The 17,513-nt window shown below is 44.0% G+C and overlaps 1 protein-coding gene across 5 annotated transcripts; it reads left to right on the top strand.

Moving 5' to 3' along the window:
• Positions 1 to 1,349: 1,349 nt before the first annotated feature.
• On the top strand, positions 1,350 to 17,379 carry LOC131677233 (mucin-2-like). 5 transcript variants are annotated; one of them, XR_009303311.1, is made up of 7 exons: positions 3,868 to 4,266; positions 9,402 to 9,696; positions 9,758 to 12,219; positions 12,277 to 13,250; positions 13,351 to 13,434; positions 16,957 to 17,254; positions 17,320 to 17,379. XR_009303311.1 is itself a non-coding variant. In XM_058956953.1 (7 exons), exons 2-6 carry the CDS (start codon positions 9,493 to 9,495, stop codon positions 17,202 to 17,204), a joined length of 3,972 nt encoding a protein of 1,323 aa, XP_058812936.1. In that variant the 5' UTR covers positions 3,868 to 4,266; positions 9,402 to 9,492; the 3' UTR covers positions 17,205 to 17,248; positions 17,320 to 17,379. The 5 variants fall into 5 exon arrangements, 4 of the variants coding, with proteins under 4 accessions (XP_058812933.1, XP_058812934.1, XP_058812936.1 ...); XM_058956953.1 differs by having other exon boundaries at positions 16,957 to 17,248; XM_058956950.1 differs by lacking the exon at positions 3,868 to 4,266 and adding an exon at positions 1,350 to 1,505 and having other exon boundaries at positions 16,957 to 17,379.
• The last annotated feature ends 134 nt before the right edge of the window (positions 17,380 to 17,513 follow it).

The raw sequence follows: 17,513 nt of genomic DNA, 5'->3' as shown, positions 1-17,513 counted from the left end.
GAAAGTGTAGCTTTAGTGCACGGAAGTTTCCCATACACAGCTCCATCATAAGCGTAATGTTGTATTCGACTCAGCACAGCATTACTACGGTACCAGTAGCGGGCAGTTTCTCCATCAACTATACATATACACCCTTCTTCACCAAATCAGTTATAGGCGTAATAATCTCGGAGTGATTATGGATGAACTTTTCCTAAAATTCGGCGACGACAACAAGTCGATTAACGTTCTTAATCGTTTGTGGGGCGGATAGTTAAGAATCGGTTGGATTTTTGTACTATCCATTGTTAGACTTTCCTTGGAAAGCCCCTACCCGAGTTAGCGAAAACCTTTCTGCAGAACCTTAATGTAAGGACGTTGATGTTGAGACCAGCTTTGCGTAAGCGATTCGCAACAAACCGTATCCGGCGTAGGTGTTCCTTAAACTAGTTGTATCGTCTAGGTATACGTAGACGAATGGTTTCAAATCAATGTCCTTGGAACCGAATAGACCTTGTTCGTTCAAAAGGCGGATAATACAGTCATGATTCGATGGTTGGGCCGCACCCTCTGTCCAACTAACGAATTTGATTCACTAGTTGGACTGAAAATGTATCTGCTCACATCTCTAGTTATTATCAGTTTGATTGTCAAAGTTAATTTGACACGAGATTTTGACATTCAGATGATTTTTGGTTGTACAATGGTCCAATTAGCGGAGGTCCAACTAAAAAGCGGTCCAGTTAAAAAGTGACCAACCACCGAATCACGACTGTTTAACTCGGTGAGGTCAAAAAATGAGATGAAGCGAAGTTTCAGAATATTTTGCAATATGTGTATCATATTCATTTTCGTTTTTCGCCGAATTTAAGCAGACATTCCATTTAAGCGTCGATCAAAGCTTCAATCGTTTGTTGACCATTTATTCGGCGGGATTCGCTTTGATGTTGCTCCAACGAGTCACTTGATAAGCGGACCCTCAACGAGCAGAAATTGGCCGTTATTGTTTTCGAGCAGAAAATGTATGAGCAAAAACGTTTTTTTTAATTGTATAACTTACTTTTTTTAAAGTAAGTTTTTTAATTTTTTTAACTTGCTTTTGAAACTGTAGAAACGTTGAAGTTTATTGTTTTTGTATTGAAGTATAGCATTTTACTATGTAAATTATTGTATTGTCACAATGAAAAATATGGTTTTGTTACTGTGTTCTATTTGTGAATTGTGATTGCGACTTTTAATATCAGCCGTTCATATTAATAAAATTTAAAACATCTACTCTATATCCTACGTCGAATGGGTTCAGTGTGCGTGGCCATACGAACCCCGACAACTCCGACATCAACTATGAGCTTCTCGAAAAGTCAAAAGCTGACTTGCGTCGCGTGGTAAAATTGAGTTCTCTGTATGTTTTCCGCATTGGTAACTGGGTGCTGTTCAGATTAAAATCAATTAGTTTTCATCTTAGCTAACTGTTGCAGTTGAATAGAATATTGCACTGGACATACGATACGGTAGGGAAAATTCATGTAAGTATGTTACTTCGTGCGATAAATTGCAAATAATTATCAACACTCGCTGACGCAGATAGAGACAGATGCTATAGAGTTACTGCGTAGAAGAGCGACCACTGAGTGGTGCGGTACACCGAGCGTCAGTGAGTGACGATCAACAAAACAGTTCGCCGATAGGGTGGTGCTGAAATATCTGGTCGAATGAATCGAACCCCGTTTCTCGCATTGCCCGAACAGAAAGTAATATCGAAATTGATCGTAGAAACGTTGCATTTACAACAGATTTATTTGTTTACAACAACTTTTCTTGTAACATCAATGTTCTTATGATGCAGTCCTTCATGCCTCCAAAAGCTACAACGGAAAAACAATGTAAATCGATGTTTTTGATTTCAGAATGTATGGGAGATGATCAATTTTTTCATAGTTACATCCCTTATCGACCCCCCTTTTTCCATGTAAAAATCGGATTTACAACAAATGTGATTATATTCCCATTGTAAATTTTCCAAACTTTTTCTGTAAACGATCAATATTCACACTGGCGAAATTCTCTTTGAGAGAAAATTTCGGACAGCGTAACTCGTTGAGAACGGTTGTTAATATTTAATGAAAGTTTTCTCTTTCGTCTACTTCGGTGATTTATAATCGTCGAATAATGGTTTATCTGGAATTTCCACTCAAAGTGAATTTTGACAGTATGCTTATTGACCCTTTTAAAAACGCAAGATCTATCAAAAAAGGTAGGTTAATCAGTTTCGTGCAATCACGAATAGAAATGTACAGTAACAAAACCGAAATTTTAATGCAATACTACAACACAGGAATAATTTTTTTACTATTCTAAAATAAATTTTAATGTTAAATTGACTTTTACAGTAAAAAATGGGGAAGGTAATGTATCCTAACAAAATCATTTTTTTATACACTTTCGAGGATAGTAAAATTTAATGTATAATTTTTTCACTGGACAATAAAATTTATTGTTACCTGAAATTTTATTTTTAATCCTCTGTGAGGCCTCTGCGTCGAACAATGTTGTAACAAAAATAATCATAAGATCTATTGCTCTATGACTAGGGTAAATGCTATTGTAAATTTCTATCCGAGGTGTCATATATTTAAACCACAATTCCACTGACTTTATTGTGATCTTACACGTAATCACTGAGAAAAGACGGTCTATTTAAAAGTAGCATGGTTTTTTTTCTATAATACTTCTGTAAACGTTTAGAAAAAGTACCGTTAGAAAAGCGCCGCTATACCAGCATATCCCAATGAGTAATATGTGCAATTTCAAAAACCATGTGATTAACCATCAATTCAGTTAAAAACCCAATAGCACACGTGGTGTTTATATCCCAACTACTTTTGAATAGATTCTTTTTCACACAACCAGGAAGCTCGAGATGGACATTAACTACACATTTTATTCTCTGATGGTAGAGTAAATTTTATACATTTTGGCTCAAGTTGGCGAGATAAAGATCCACCTGAACAGGGATGCCAAAGGTACTGGTAAACTACATTTTTTTCCGGTACATTTACATTTGCACAGGCCGTTCAGCGACGCATCACTAAAGCTCTTGCCAGAACGGTAGCCAAACCGAACACATTTTCCGGTAGAGCATTAGAATACATTTTTGTTTTGCTGCTGTACTCCGACTGCTCGGTGAGAGTGTGACGTAGTAAAGTTTGTTCTCTCGCTTTGTACACTTTTCTCTGCGTAGTCAAAGGGAGAGGCTTGCACAAGAAAGCGTTGATACCGGTCGTTGCGTAAACGAACCGCATTTATTGTCGTCGTTTGTGATTGAAAATATTGGATAGATAAAAATATTAAAAAGTGTAAAATAAGGAAAGAGAAGCTGTAGCGTTCGCGTCTGGTGGCTGTACTGGGGGCAGTATTTCTTTGTCATGTTACTGCTTTGTTTACAGATTGCCGTACAGCGCTGTGCGTCATGCAATGGCGAACGGCAGTAGCGTCGAAGGAGAAATGAGAATGTAGGCAGAAAAATTACAGCCGCAGAAAAGGTAGGCATTTTGCATCCTTGCACCTGAAGATACAGATGTGTGCGCAACTAGTGTAAATAATGTGCAAGTTGATTTTCTACAACATACACAGGATTCGCATTAGTTGGAAACTCTGCAAATAGGAAATAAACTGAAGACCCAAGTTTGTTATTACGATTTTGAACTGCAACCGGTACCATTTCGAATAAAATCCAAATTATCTACCCAAACTTCGGTACTATACTGACTATCTGAACACTCTTTTTCAAATCTGCGTGTAAAAGAGTCCTGAGTAATATTTCACTCACGTGTGACATCTGTCAAACGGAGTTTGACTCACAGGCGCTCACTTTGCGCCACTCACGCTGTGTTTCTTCAAAGATTTGACAGCTCGGGAGGAAAATTTTTGGGATCGAACACAATTTTTGCAAAAATTCGCATTCTAAAGTGATTTAAAATGGAGTGAATGTGTGTACGCCCGATGCAGTACGTGTCCGTGTAACGTTTTACAGTGGAAGTCGGCAGAACTGTGACCGCACCAGCATACCAGAACGAATTCAAGTTTTTGCCCTTTCATTGCAACCCCATCATACGATTATATTATTCTGCTGTGCTGTGTGTATACTTTTGCTGAGCTGCGGAGGAAGAGGCAATAACAGCAGCAACAAGAAAATAGCAAACGAAACGCAAAAATTGTACACTTTCCTGCCAACCAGCGAAGCTCACTAGCTTGCTAAAACTGGCTCACGGGCCCAGCGCGGAAGAGGTGAGCTGATTTAATGGTTCCGCTAGAACGGAAATGAGTGGGCGACGAGCGTGTTCAATAACAGGGATGTTCTCCGGTAGGAAGTTTCCGTGTTCCATCAACTATTGTTAAATACTTGGCTCCTCGTGCCCTTGAACCATTCACGAAGGATAGCGATGGAAATTGTTGATTGTTTGTATGTATTTTGCCGTTTTTATTGATGCGCTGGGCACTAGCTGGTGCATACCAACGGGAGTCTGATTCCAGATTCGAACTCTTACTTGTACGAGTTACTTCGTTTGAATTGCCCTTCATTCACCACTGCATGATTGTTTTTGATATACATTATGGAGGTTTTTTTTTATTGTTTCAGCAATTTTGCTGTGAGAAACGCTAAAGTTTCGCCACACGTTTTGCCTTGAGCGACGGCAAACGAACGAGTTTGCTTGCCATCAACATTCAAGACGCCGTTCTCAGCGTGTACGCGGCGGCTTAGCTTTTCCAGCACTTAATCTAGTTTATTTTAGTAGATACACTTGTGTGTGCACTCGCAGACTGCGTTCATTTGGTCTAGGGGAGCAACGCTTAATATATGATGTGAGAATAGCATAGTAGGATGTTGATTGGTTGTTTTTTTTCTGCCTTGGACGTTCGACGAAGTGGCTCTGTTAACGTAAAACCCTTCTGATGTCAGTAGTATGTAAATTGAGTGGATTGGACCGGAATAGCGTTTATCAAACAATACATATGCTTCATGCTTCAATTCACAACTGAATTGATTGCTTCTGGTATAGGGTTCTTTCCATTCATAACTGGAATTTGTGCAAATGACAGTATTAGATAGATCGAACATCTTGATATCCTATAAGCCATGGGTTTCTGATTCAATTGTTGCACATCAGATCAGCATCAATTTACCGTTATTTCTAGTAACAATCTGGAAGTCATCCACGATGAACAGCTTTACTCTTTCATTATCAAACTAGAAGTACCTCGAATGTCTTTAGCTATCAACAGCAGGAATATCCGTCGGATACGAGTTTTTACAGATTTTGAGGTTTTCCATAAGCAATCAGACAACTTATTTACGGGTTGTGATCTAAACAAAACTGTGTTGGGTCAAGTAAACTCTGAATCGCGGCATTCGCGAGGATGCACCTTCCGATTCTGTTTAACTACCGTTTGTTCGATTCAACATAAATAAATTTTCTAAACACACTGAAGGTTTCATTCACAAACAATCAATCATCTACGAGCTACAACCCTATTTGTTAAACTGGTTGTGTTATCGAAATGGTTATGGTAACTTTCTCAACAACACCCCTTCTCAGAATTTGAAATGAATTGAAGCCGGCCTTGACGTGTGATTGGATTAGATAGTCTGGAACCGTTACGAATGATAACGACCAACGATGAGTGAATTTCTCAGCCTTTCGAGGAATGCAGGGATACCAGGTATATTTTTCAAATTTCAAAAAATGTCTACATTTATTTTGAACGACCAGGATTCCAAATCGGTTGAATTAGAAACAGAATTGTGCCAGAAATCGGGCAGTTCTTCAATAAAAATTGTCTTTGAAATATAAAAAAGTTTTCACAGCATCTCAAATGTCTTCACATCTGGCATCGCTGATGGTAGTCAATAGCAGCTGGAGATTATTAGATGATTTCCAGCTGGAGGATCGCAAAAGGAAGGAACTGGGAGAGAACGTAATAAGAACTAGTCGCACTCAGAAAGGCGAGATGCTGTTCGAGCTGTAGAAAGATTTATTGATCAAGAGCTCGATCTATCGGGAACTCGTGGCAGAAGCAGTGGAAGGAGAAGCGAACGTGAGAGCTTTAGTTCAGGAAGCAGTGGTCGAGTACAGGAATCTGGACGAGATCCCAAGCGGAGATGTGTTTCAGGTGCCTGCGTTTCGGCCATCAGGCACGACACTAGAGGCTCGAGAGATCTGCTCTATTTAGAAAATGTGGAGAGAAGGGACACGTTGCTATAGACTGCACAAAGTAACCGAAGTGCTTACTAAGCACAAATAAGGGCGGAAAGGACCACATGACGGAAGGCTTCTTATGCCCAGTGTTCAAAAAGACGAAGGTAGGCCAATGACGATGGGGATAACACAGCCCAACCTCCCAGCGACGTTGCAGTTATTGCAGAGCCGTATCTTGTTCCTCCCGATAACGGTAACTGAGTAGTGGATTGTGCGGGTATTGTGGCAATCGATGTGATGCGCGGTTTCCCTGTCCAAGAGGTGGTGGATAGTACACACGATAGCTTCGTAATTGCCAGGATCAACGGCGTATTTGTATGTAGCTGTTATGCTCTCCCACGGTGGACACCCGAGCAGTACAATCGGATGCTGGGCGCACTAACCGTCTCGTTAGTTGGACGAACGCCGGCTCTTATGGGAGGAAATTTTAGCGCTTGGGCCGTGGAATGAGGTAGCAGGCTGACCAACGCATGAGGTTACATCCTGTTGGAAGGCCTGGCGAAGCTGGATGTATGACTGCAACGTTGATTTCGCTAGCACTTTCCGTAAAGACGGCCAGAAATCCATCATCGACGTTACATTCTGCAGTGCGTCGTTCATGGATTACATGAATTGGCGAGTTGGTGAGCAGTACATACAGCGAACATCAGCCAATCCGCTACACCATTGGTCGTCGGAAGTGCATTGTAACGCGGATAGTGAGAACTGGCAAGTGGCAGTGTCAAATGAAGGACTTCGATAAGGCCCTTTCTGTGGAAGCTCATCGCGCTGACAGTCTCGCTCCAATGTCGAACACCGATGAGCCGTCGGAAGCACTAGCGAGGGTAATTACGTAAAAATGCCAAAAAAAAAATGGAGTAGAGAAACGTATTGGTGGAACGAAAGGCCCTGTATCTACCGAGCTGCCTGCCTAAAAGCCAAAATACGCGTGTCCGTGTCTTGATGGCCAAGATCAAGGGTCCAATGACGCCAGTTGAAATGTGCGCTGACAAATGCAAAATGGCCGTGGAAGGTCTTACCGAAGCACGATCCAACCGCATGGTCGCCTTCACCTTCACCAGTGGAAATGCTGGTAACAATCGATTCTCCAACGATGAGCTCCTTATAGTGGCGAAAAGGATGAAAGCGAAGAAAGCTCCTGGTCCGGACAGTATCCCCAACGTGGTGCTGAAGACCACGATCCTGGCGTTTCCGGACATGCTCAGGATAGTTCTACAGAAATGCCTGGACGAAGGCGACCTCCCGGATAGATGGAAGACACAGCAGCTAGTGTTGTTACCAAAACCAGGGAAGCCACCAGGAGATCCAGCATCGTATCGGCGTATATGCCTGCTCGATACTTTTAGTAAACTTCTGGAACGGGTCATCCTCAACAGGCTGACGAACTACGCTGAAAGTGCGAACGAACTAACACAGAGGTAGTTCGGATTCCGGAGAGGGATCTCGACGGTGGACGCCATCCGCACAGTCATCGCGAGCTCGGATAATGCATTGAAGCAAAAGAGAAAGGGTAATCGCTACTATGCCGTGGTAACGATCGACGTGGAGAACGTTCTCAACAGCGCCAGCGGGTGGCTATCGCTGTAGCGCTGCACAGAATATTGGTTCCGGACTATCTGTGCAAGGTTCTGAAAGGTTATTTTCCGAGTACTGGTCTACGAGACGAACATGGGGCAGATTGGGGTCACGGTGGAAGTATCTCAAAGCTCCATACTCGGAACAACGCTCTGAACTATGAAGCGTTAATACTGCAACTGCCCAGGGGAGTCGAAATCATTGGTTTTGCAGATGACGTTGTCCTGGCGATAAACGGAGCCTCTAGGAAGGGGAGATGTTGACGGCAGAGACAATAGGCATCGTGGAAATCTGGATGGCTGACGTCAAGTTGTAGATGGCTCACCACAAGACGGAGGTAGTGCCGCGATCAGCGTCGGCGGACGCTCAATTCCATCGATGCGTGCGCTAAAGCCCCTGGGTGAGATAGTCGAAAACCGGTTAAATTACGATAGCCATGTCGACTATGTATGCGAGAAGGCTGCAAGGACAACTTACGCATTGACAAGGATCACATCGAACATCTTAGAAGTAAGATGTAGCAAGAGACGTCTCCTGAGGTATGGCGTGCTGGTCTGGACTGCTGCATTGAACTCAAACCGGAACCGGACGAAGTTGACATGCACGTTTCGCATGATGGCTGTTCGTGTCGCGAGTGTGTAGAGAACGATATCGTCTGAGGCGGTATGCGTTATTTCCATCTGTATCACTTGCTGACGACGTGGAAGCTTTCGGAAGTACCTACATCGGTTTAAACGTGCTTCGTCGCCTTTTCGCCCGGAGTGCGAAAACGTATCAGAGACATCGGAACACGTGGTCCGCGAAAGCCCTACGTTCGGAGAAGTTCGAAGGGGTAGCCTGACGAGCATATCTGGGATGCTGTAAACAGAGTGGTTATAAGTATACTCTCCGAGCTGCAGAGAACGTGGCTAAGGGACCAACGAAGTAGCACCGTCGTTGGACAGCCTCGATTCTGTAAATTCTGTTCTGGTAGTACGGATTCCAAGCAGCAGCACAATCATCTAACAATGAACGGGACAACGTATAATAAGGTGTTTAAGACAGTATACGTCTCGGAAGTTTTTTAGTATGCGGAAGATTACCCCAGCTCTGTCTTGATACCTTGTTCACCATGTATGAAGTATGTGGTTTTAACGTTGGTGCTGTGTTCAAGATAACTTCAAGATCCTTAACGTGCGAGTGTCTTGGAATGCTCGAGTCGAACCAACGGTAATTGAACTGGATCGGATGACGTTACCGCGTAAACGTCACGATTGAGCATTTGCTCGTGTTTAGAACCATTCTGTTCAGATCACACCACGTACTGAAGCTGTCCAGTTCACTTTGGAAGGAAATCGGCATCGATTGAACTACGTATCTATCGAATTGTTGGCGAACGAAAGGCGGGGCCCTAGTTTAATAATGACATCATTAAAATAGAGAAGAAACATTACTGGGCCAAGGTGGCTTCCTTGCGGATTGCCGGATGTAGCGAGAAAATGTGTAGAGGGCATCGTTGTACTTTTTTTATTGCTACTGAACCTAAACGTCTCTGACCAAAAGCAAGTAGCCCTTATAAATACGATCATGTTTTTTTTTCAATTTTTGCAGGTGTTCGTCACACAACAGTGTTGTATAGTTGCGTTCCAGACGCTAAACTAGCTATTGGCGAAGTACAGAGTACACACGCAATTCAGAGGTCATGTCATGCCAGCAGGCGTCTCGGGTACAGGAAGATCCATATGCCTTTACAGAACCGGCACCTCTGCAAGCAACTACTACCTTGTACAAACATCCGCAACAGAACAACCCTGGCCCCAGTGGTAGTAGTGCTACTACCGCGCCGGTGATACAGGCTGGAACCAGCCTGCTGACCAGCAACAGCGGCATAAACCATGTCGTACAGGTAAGCGGATAGTGTGTTAAACCATTCTAATCGATGCATTCTAATGTTATTTATCGTACAGCAACAACGCGTATCTGTGGCAGCACCGAAGGTAACTCCGATAAAAGTTACCCTGGTGCCATCACAACTAGGAGCATTAAACAAGCCGCGGTTAAATGGGGCCACGTTTGCGACATGTCCGAGCGGAACGGTTTTCCGGACTGTTTCTGTTTCCGTACCACAGGCAACGACAATCGTGCAGAGACCTGCGGCTAGCTTTACATCATCCCAGACTACATTTGCTACTTATACGACTACTTCTACGCCCACAACAGTATTTACGAGACCGTTACAGGTTCAAATATCTCCCCAGCAAATGGGCAAATTTACCCGACGTGTGCTTGCCAGCAAATCACCAAATGTGTCCCCTGTGACTGGTACTATTCAAACGCTTAGAATAGTGAAAGCTGTGAGCCCTCAGCAGCAGCAGCAGCTACTGCAGCAACAACAACAACAGCAACCCGTCGGAGCTAGGCCTACCCTAACGCCAGACGCTCGGAGATATATTAATCATTCCAGTAATAGCCTTCTGGGAGGACAGATAGTATCATCACCAACGCCGGCAACACCAGCAGGAACGACCATTACTCCTTCTGTGCCGATTATTCAAACAATATCTCCAACAAAGATCCGTCTGATCCAACCGCAGTCTCAGGGGAAGATTTTTATCCACACGCCAAACAGTAGCAACACTTTGGCAGCGGCAACGCACATCTCTAATCCGGCTAGCATAGCCGCCCTTCGGAACACATTGGTCAAACAAAATCTTTCTCTTCTCAACAAGAGTCCACAAACTGTCGTGGTGGCGGCACCTACCCTGCAGGGAACTCCCCCGACTAAAAACATTACAGTTCTTCCAGCGGCCAAAGCGCAGTCACTTCCGACGATCCCTAAAACAGCTATTAGCATCAGACGAACATCACCACCGACAAGCCAAACGAGTCTCCAGACGGCAACTACTATCGTTGCTGCTCCTCCCACTATAACTCCGGTTGTTGCAGTACCGGCACAGACAACGGTTCTGATCCCACCGGTGAAGAAAATCCCCCTAAAACTACCCCCAGCGGCTCTAGTACAGCGTTCAAAAACTCCTACAACATCGATTCTGAAACCGCAATTGCAACAACAAAAACAACAGATACAGTCGCAACTACAGCAACATCCAAAACCGCAACCACAACAGCATCCTCAACACACCCAGCGTCTGCAATTGCAACCACAACAGCAGCCGCAACCACAGCAACATCTACAACCGCAACCACAACAGCAGCCTCAACCGCCACCACAACAACATCCTCAACCACTCCAGCGTATACAACTGCAACCACAACAGCAGCCGCAACCGCAACCACAGCAACGCATACAGCTGCAACCACAACAGCGTATACAACCTCCACCACAACAGCGTATACAACCGCAACCACAACAACCGGTGCAACCGAAGCCCCAACAACAGGCGCAACCGAAACAACAACAGCAACTACAGGCGCAACCGAAACAACAACAGCAACTACAACCGCCACCGAAACCACAACAGGTTCTTCAACCGCAACCACAACAGTTGGTACAACCGCATCCACAATCACAACCGCATCTTCAACCACAACAGCAGCAGCAGCAGTTGACACAACCCAAACCAATTCCGCAGGACGACATCGGTTTTACAATCCCTTCGTTTATAATCCCCAAACAAGTCCCAAAAGTGGAGCAACCTGCCATACCTAAACCGGTGCCTAAACCTGTGGTAGCGCCAGAAGTATCAACCCCTACCAGCAGCGGTAGCAACAGTTCATTCATTGCACCGGTTGTACCGACGGTAATCGCCTCCACCAGTAGCAGTCCGTCCACCGAGCCGAAATCAGCGGCAAAACAACGTCGAACGAGCCAATCGACGCAGGGAGCCAAGCGAACCAAGCGATCTTATAGCAAATCATCGCATCATGAAACGCTACAGAGGATAACCTCGACTAAAAAAGATCCTAACGAGTCCGGCAACAGTGCTGACAGCAAACCTCAGGCGATTCGATTCCCCAAGTGGAAACCGCCGGGAGCAGTAGCAGTTCCAATTAATAAAGAATGGCATGCACCCGGCTCGTACATATATGACATTTGCACGCCTGGTTCCCCAAGTCTGGCCTCGCTAGAACTGGCTCCGTGCTCTATGGATTACTGGTTTGAGGAATTATACGCCAGTACCGAGATGGACGCTGAAGCAGCTGCCTGCGCGATGAGACCTCGCAAGGGACGCAAAGCGCTGAACGAGGAAGCGCAGAGTAAGTTGCTGTTGGATGACGGAGAGCTTAAGATGCTTACCCGGGATGAACGGCTCGAGCTGAAAAAGGCATATCTACGACGAAAAGCGGTTCAAAAGTGGAATGGGCAACGGTTTCGCAGCATTGAACCGGCACGGAAACGACTCAAGACGGTGAGCAAGATGGTGGCTCGATTGGACGAGCAACGGGGGACGATGCTTAAGAAAAATGGGTAAGTTTGTGTTTTTAAGCGCAGATTGTTTAGGATAATCAAGTTCTTTTTTTTTAGCGGCGCAGAACAACCCAAATGCCAGCGACCGGACTGCAACCAAGTAGCCCTGTTGGCTACTACTCACTGTTATCAGCATATTACCGATAACCATGAGCAGCGCCTGTTCCAGCAGTGCACGGCTAAGTTCTCTGACAACAGCCAGTGTCGGGTGCCGGTTTTTAACTTAAGTCACGGATTGATTTTGTGTCGCGAACATGCCTGGAAGCACGACAATCACGACAAAATGACTGCCGAAGTAAAAATGCTGAAGAAACCTACTGCAACCGTCGCTGCAAAGAAGAAAATGCCGAAAGCGGCAACAATTGTCACAGCGACCTCCCCTGTAACGAACCGAGCAGTACCGCCGGCCGCAACGGTGACTAGCACCAAGAAGAAAACTAAGAAAAAGAAACTAACCCCTCTGCAGCAGCAGCTGGCTCTGCATCAACAACACTACAAGCAACAATATTCAAGTATTATCCACTCGAAACCGACCATACCCCCACCCGCGTACGGAACATCATCCAACAATGACCAGAAAACGACTCCACCGGCGAGTACGTTCCGTCAATCGGGCAATATGATGTACACACAGAACAAGATACAACCGAGCACTACGACATCGGGTAATATACCGCAACCCACCACCCGCAACGTCCACATTCCGATGCTCCAAAAACAGCGTCAATCTCTGCACTCTTACCAGCAACAACCACAACAACAAAAATCGGTGCTGATTACACAGAACCATCTTAATCTGAACCAACAGCAGCACCATTTGATTAGTCGGAACGATGATCTAATGCTGAACTACAATGCGCAACAGGCACAGCAGCAACAGTTCAATCAACAGCAGGTCCATCAGGTTCTGGGGAACACCACACAAGATCTGCTGAACATATGCGAAAACAGCTCGGCCTATGCCAGCTCCGAGGACACTGGCGTTGGTGGTTTATCTGAATCCGAATTGATGGCTGCCCAGGACGTTATAGGTACGTGTCAATCTTTGTCAGAATTTAGTGGGCGGTGCAAAAGGGAATCTATCAGTTTTTTGTGACAGACTTAGTGACCTGTTTTTTTGTTACTTTGCAGAGGAAATACCATTCGAGATTGGTAGTTTGAACAACGTGCTGAGTCAGCTGCCACCTGATGCATTTCACGAGTTATTATTTAATGGTGAGTATCATTTCATGGTTCGGTACAACAGGTCAAGCTTTAGTAAAAGTTGTCCTAAGTTGAAAATAGGTATCATCTCGACCCTCCTTCGGACGCTTCTTAATTTTATAGGTTCGAGTTCGATTCCTTTCTCCTCTGCTGGCACCTTTTTTGTGTAAACGCGCTTCTAACACGGTATAAGCACTTTCTCTCAATTGCATATGCCGCTCTTTGTTTGGATTTGTACCCGCTGCAAGCATTCGGCTCCTTGCCTGACATTTTTTGGGGTGTGTATTCTAAAATCGGGCGTTCCACCCGTCGCTCCTTCGTTACGGTGCTTTCGATTGTGATCAGCCCATTATTGTTTGATGAATGTGGACCCTTAAAGTAATAATAAATAATGGGGAGCACGTCGTTTGGCATAAGTTCGTTTGGCATAAGTTCATTTGGCATAATGTTCATTTGGCATAACCGTAGGTGACACATACGGTCGTTTGGCATAATGTTTATTTGGCATAATGGTCATTTGGCATAATGGTCATTTGGCATAATGGTCGTTTGGCATAATGGTCATTTGGCATAATGGTCGTTTGGCATAATTTGAAATATACATTGAAATCTCTGTTATATCGCTTTAAGCGTGGTGCTGTCCGACATCGCTCCGCTCCGTCGGACTTAAACCACAGACTAACAGACATAACACTCAAAAACAAAGCTTCGCCCGCTTTAACAGTCCTTTTAAATATATTTGTAGTTGGGACTGTGGCCACATTTGAAATTATGGCGCCACTGACATATGAACAAGCATATGGGGGATAGACCACTAGTGAAAAATTGTTCCCAAACCTGAGGGGTAACCCACTAGTAAATGAGTGTTTGGGACTGTGAATAAAAGGTGGAGCTAATGTTCTGGGAAAATTGTCGGATCGCTGTTTTTTGAGGGAATTCCCTCATAGTGTTATGTCTGTTAGTCTGTGCTTAAACTAGCTGATAGCCCCTATGTTTAAGTAATCCGGGCAAACGAGTGGATCACAGATTTGCTTGCAAGGGGCTGCCGTTCCGACGGGGGTATACAGATTCAAAGAACTGCTCATGTTTGAAAGAAGGAGTCAACTCCTAAGTTTAAGAAATCCGGGCAAACGAGTGGATCACAGATTCGATTGCAAGGGGCTGCCGTTCCGACGGGGGTATACAGATTCAAAGAACTGCTCATGTTTGAAAGAAGGAGTCAACTCCTAAGTTTAAGTAATCCGGGCAAACGAGTGGATCACAGATTCCACTCGTTTGCCCGGATTACTTAAACTTAGGAGTTGACTCCTTCTTTCAAACATGAGCAGTTCTTTGAATCTGTATACCCCCGTCGGAACGGCAGCCCCTTGCAAGCGAATCTGTGATCCACTCGTTTGCCCGGATTACTTAAACATAGGGGCTATCAGCTAGTTTAAGTCCGACGGAGCGGAGCGATGTCGGACAGCACCACGTTTAAAGCGATGTGGCGTAGCCACATTAGGCATCGTCAACGCCTAATATAACAGAGATTTCAATGTATATTTCAAATTATGCCAAACGACCATTATGCCAAATGACCATTATGCCAAACGACCATTATGCCAAATGACCATTATGCCAAATGACCATTATGCCAAATGAACATTATGCCAAACGACCGTATGTGTCACCTACGGTTATGCCAAATGAACATTATGCCCAATGAACTTATGCCAAATGAACTTATGCCAAACGAACTTATGCCAAACGACGTGCTCCCTAAATAATGCTAGTGTAACATGGGTCTGGGTCATTTGGCATAAGATCATTTAGCGTAACGAACATTTGGCATAACGGTTATCTAACATAATGGTCAACATAGAATAGTTTTGAGAATTTATCAGACTGAAGGTCATTTGGTATAAATTATTTTATCTCCAGGATAACGGTGATTTGACATAACGATCATTTGGCAAATCGCTCGATATGCGATTATATGAAAGCTCAATTGAGATAGGCGCGTGACAGCCACCTATATAAATGTATAGGCAGTTTTTTCCTTGAAACTTTCGAAAAGCACACAGCTGGCAGAAAAATAAAGCTCCACTGAAATCTGCTTGCGGAGCAACTGCGGCTATATTTGATGCACCTTTCAGACGCTCGCAATGCTGGATTTTATTATAAGCGCGACAATAAATAAAATTTACGTTGCACTACACGGTATCGCTGTCGCTTCTTCGGCTTTAAACTAATTCTATGTTTGACTAGTCCGGACAAACGAGTGGATCGCACGTTTGCTTGTGAGGGGCTGCCGCTTCCGACGGCGGGTCGGCGACCATCTCGTCTAGCCGATCCTCAGCGGCTTTGCCCCAAGTGAGAGAGCAATGTAACAACCGATGATTCAATAGAAGGTAGAGTAGAATGAGGTCATATAGGTATGAAGGTACAATGGATATAGGGCGTTATCTTTGCTATGTTATTGCAGAGGTCGCTTATGTTGCGTGAATTAGAACACGGTAGAGATCATCGTTGACGACGGTCATTTTGGCTATTAGTGCAGATTGGGTCAAATCTTTGAGATCCAAAATATGAAAAAATATTCATTTTGTTTTTTTTTTAAATTTGGCACTGTCAGACCCCCTTAAGGGAAATTTAAACTAAATAAAGGTAAAGGGCTGTAAAATTCACCAAGGGGCCGATAAAAACGGGTCTTCACTGTATAATGTAAATTTGACTAACTTTGCCCGGAAAATTGTACGTAATTTCGTGCGAAAAACGGCAAAATGAAGTGAAGAGGACATAAAGAACGCAATTGCCTCTGTACAAGATGGCGCCACTATTCGATCAGCTTCTAAACAATTCAAGGTTCCGTTCGAAACATTACGTGTTCCTTTGAAAGGAAAGTGCTCGTCATCAATGAAAGCGCGTTAGATATTTCACGCGAGTTAACAATATAATAATTAAAGGTATTGTTGAAGTAGACAATCGAAAAAAACTTGATTAAAAAAGAGAAGGAAAAGGAATCCAAAAAAATGCTCCCTAACACAAACTTGATCATCGTACAGCTAAGCACCAGCGTTAGCCGAAATGCACGACTTCAACTCCACATTCTGGCGACGACGAGGGCACCGAAGAAGTCATTTGCAGACGCGGCCGCTGAAAAACATGTTTTTTCAACATTTCCTTCCGCGGTTTCAAGATTTTTCACCTCATTTGCCACTTCCCCGTTCTCTTGCCTATTTGTGCTATTAATTTTTAAATGATCTACAGTATTCATTTTCTTCAAATAAAATATTGTGACCTATCGTACACCCGGATTTTAGAAACATCGAAAAAAGTATCTTCGCCTTATTGGAGTTAGTTTGAAAAATATTTAGCCATGCATAAAATCATTATTGCAATATTATGCCAAATGACCGATTCTCAAAATTGTGCCAAATACCCGTTATGCCAAACGTCTATAATGCCAAATGCTCCGCTCCCGTGTAAAATATACAACATGCTGTTAAAAAAATACCGTGATAGCTATAATCACCTTCTCGTCCTTCTTTGCAGAGCAAGAAGAGCAAAATGGCCCCACCTTTGAGTCAACCCAGCAAGAGGAGGAAGATCTGGAACGTGCGCTGGAAGTGGTTGGCGAGCATGTGAAATCCCTCGAGGACATGACGGTTGAGTCCGCCAACTTTCTGGGTGACTTTCTTGACAATGTGGACGACGAAATGCTGGACGGGTCGGACATTTGCTCCGACCAGATGCTGCAGTCGCCCAACACCAACGACATTCGCGGACTGGTCCACACGTGAACCGTTGGAGGGCCATGCGTGTGAATGATCTGATAGGGGATGAGGTAAGCGTGAGTTGCGAATGCCTACAAGTTCGCCTATGCTGAGAAATAGTATAACGCTTTGATTTTTGTAGGAATGTTTGGAAAGTGATATTTTGTTTGTTCGGTCGAAATAAAGTGTATGTAAACATTTATTTTGAAAGGGGTCTTGACAGACACATGTATATTCCTACTAAGTTAATTTTTTTTCTCGTACTGTGTAAGTTCATTAGTTGGCGGAAATAGAGGAACAACGATCTTATTTATTCGCCTCCGTAACAAGAGCGAC

This window comes from Topomyia yanbarensis, chromosome 1, assembly GCF_030247195.1.
Source record: "Topomyia yanbarensis strain Yona2022 chromosome 1, ASM3024719v1, whole genome shotgun sequence".
Taxonomy (NCBI): domain Eukaryota; kingdom Metazoa; phylum Arthropoda; class Insecta; order Diptera; family Culicidae; genus Topomyia; species Topomyia yanbarensis.
The sequence above is the reverse complement of the archived record's forward strand: the minus strand, read 5'-3'. Positions and strand labels throughout refer to the sequence as shown.

What these genes read in the sequence shown, in the direction of transcription:
- LOC131677233 (XM_058956950.1), top strand. Translation starts at nt 9,493, where the DNA reads ATGTCATGCCAGCAGGCGTCTCGGGTACAGGAAGATCCATATGCCTTT. An exon ending in ACGATGCTTAAGAAAAATGG is followed by an intron (nt 12,220 to 12,276) that starts GTAAGTTTGTGT and finishes CTTTTTTTTTAG; the next exon opens with CGGCGCAGAACAACCCAAAT. An exon ending in GGCTGCCCAGGACGTTATAG is followed by an intron (nt 13,251 to 13,350) that starts GTACGTGTCAAT and finishes GTTACTTTGCAG; the next exon opens with AGGAAATACCATTCGAGATT.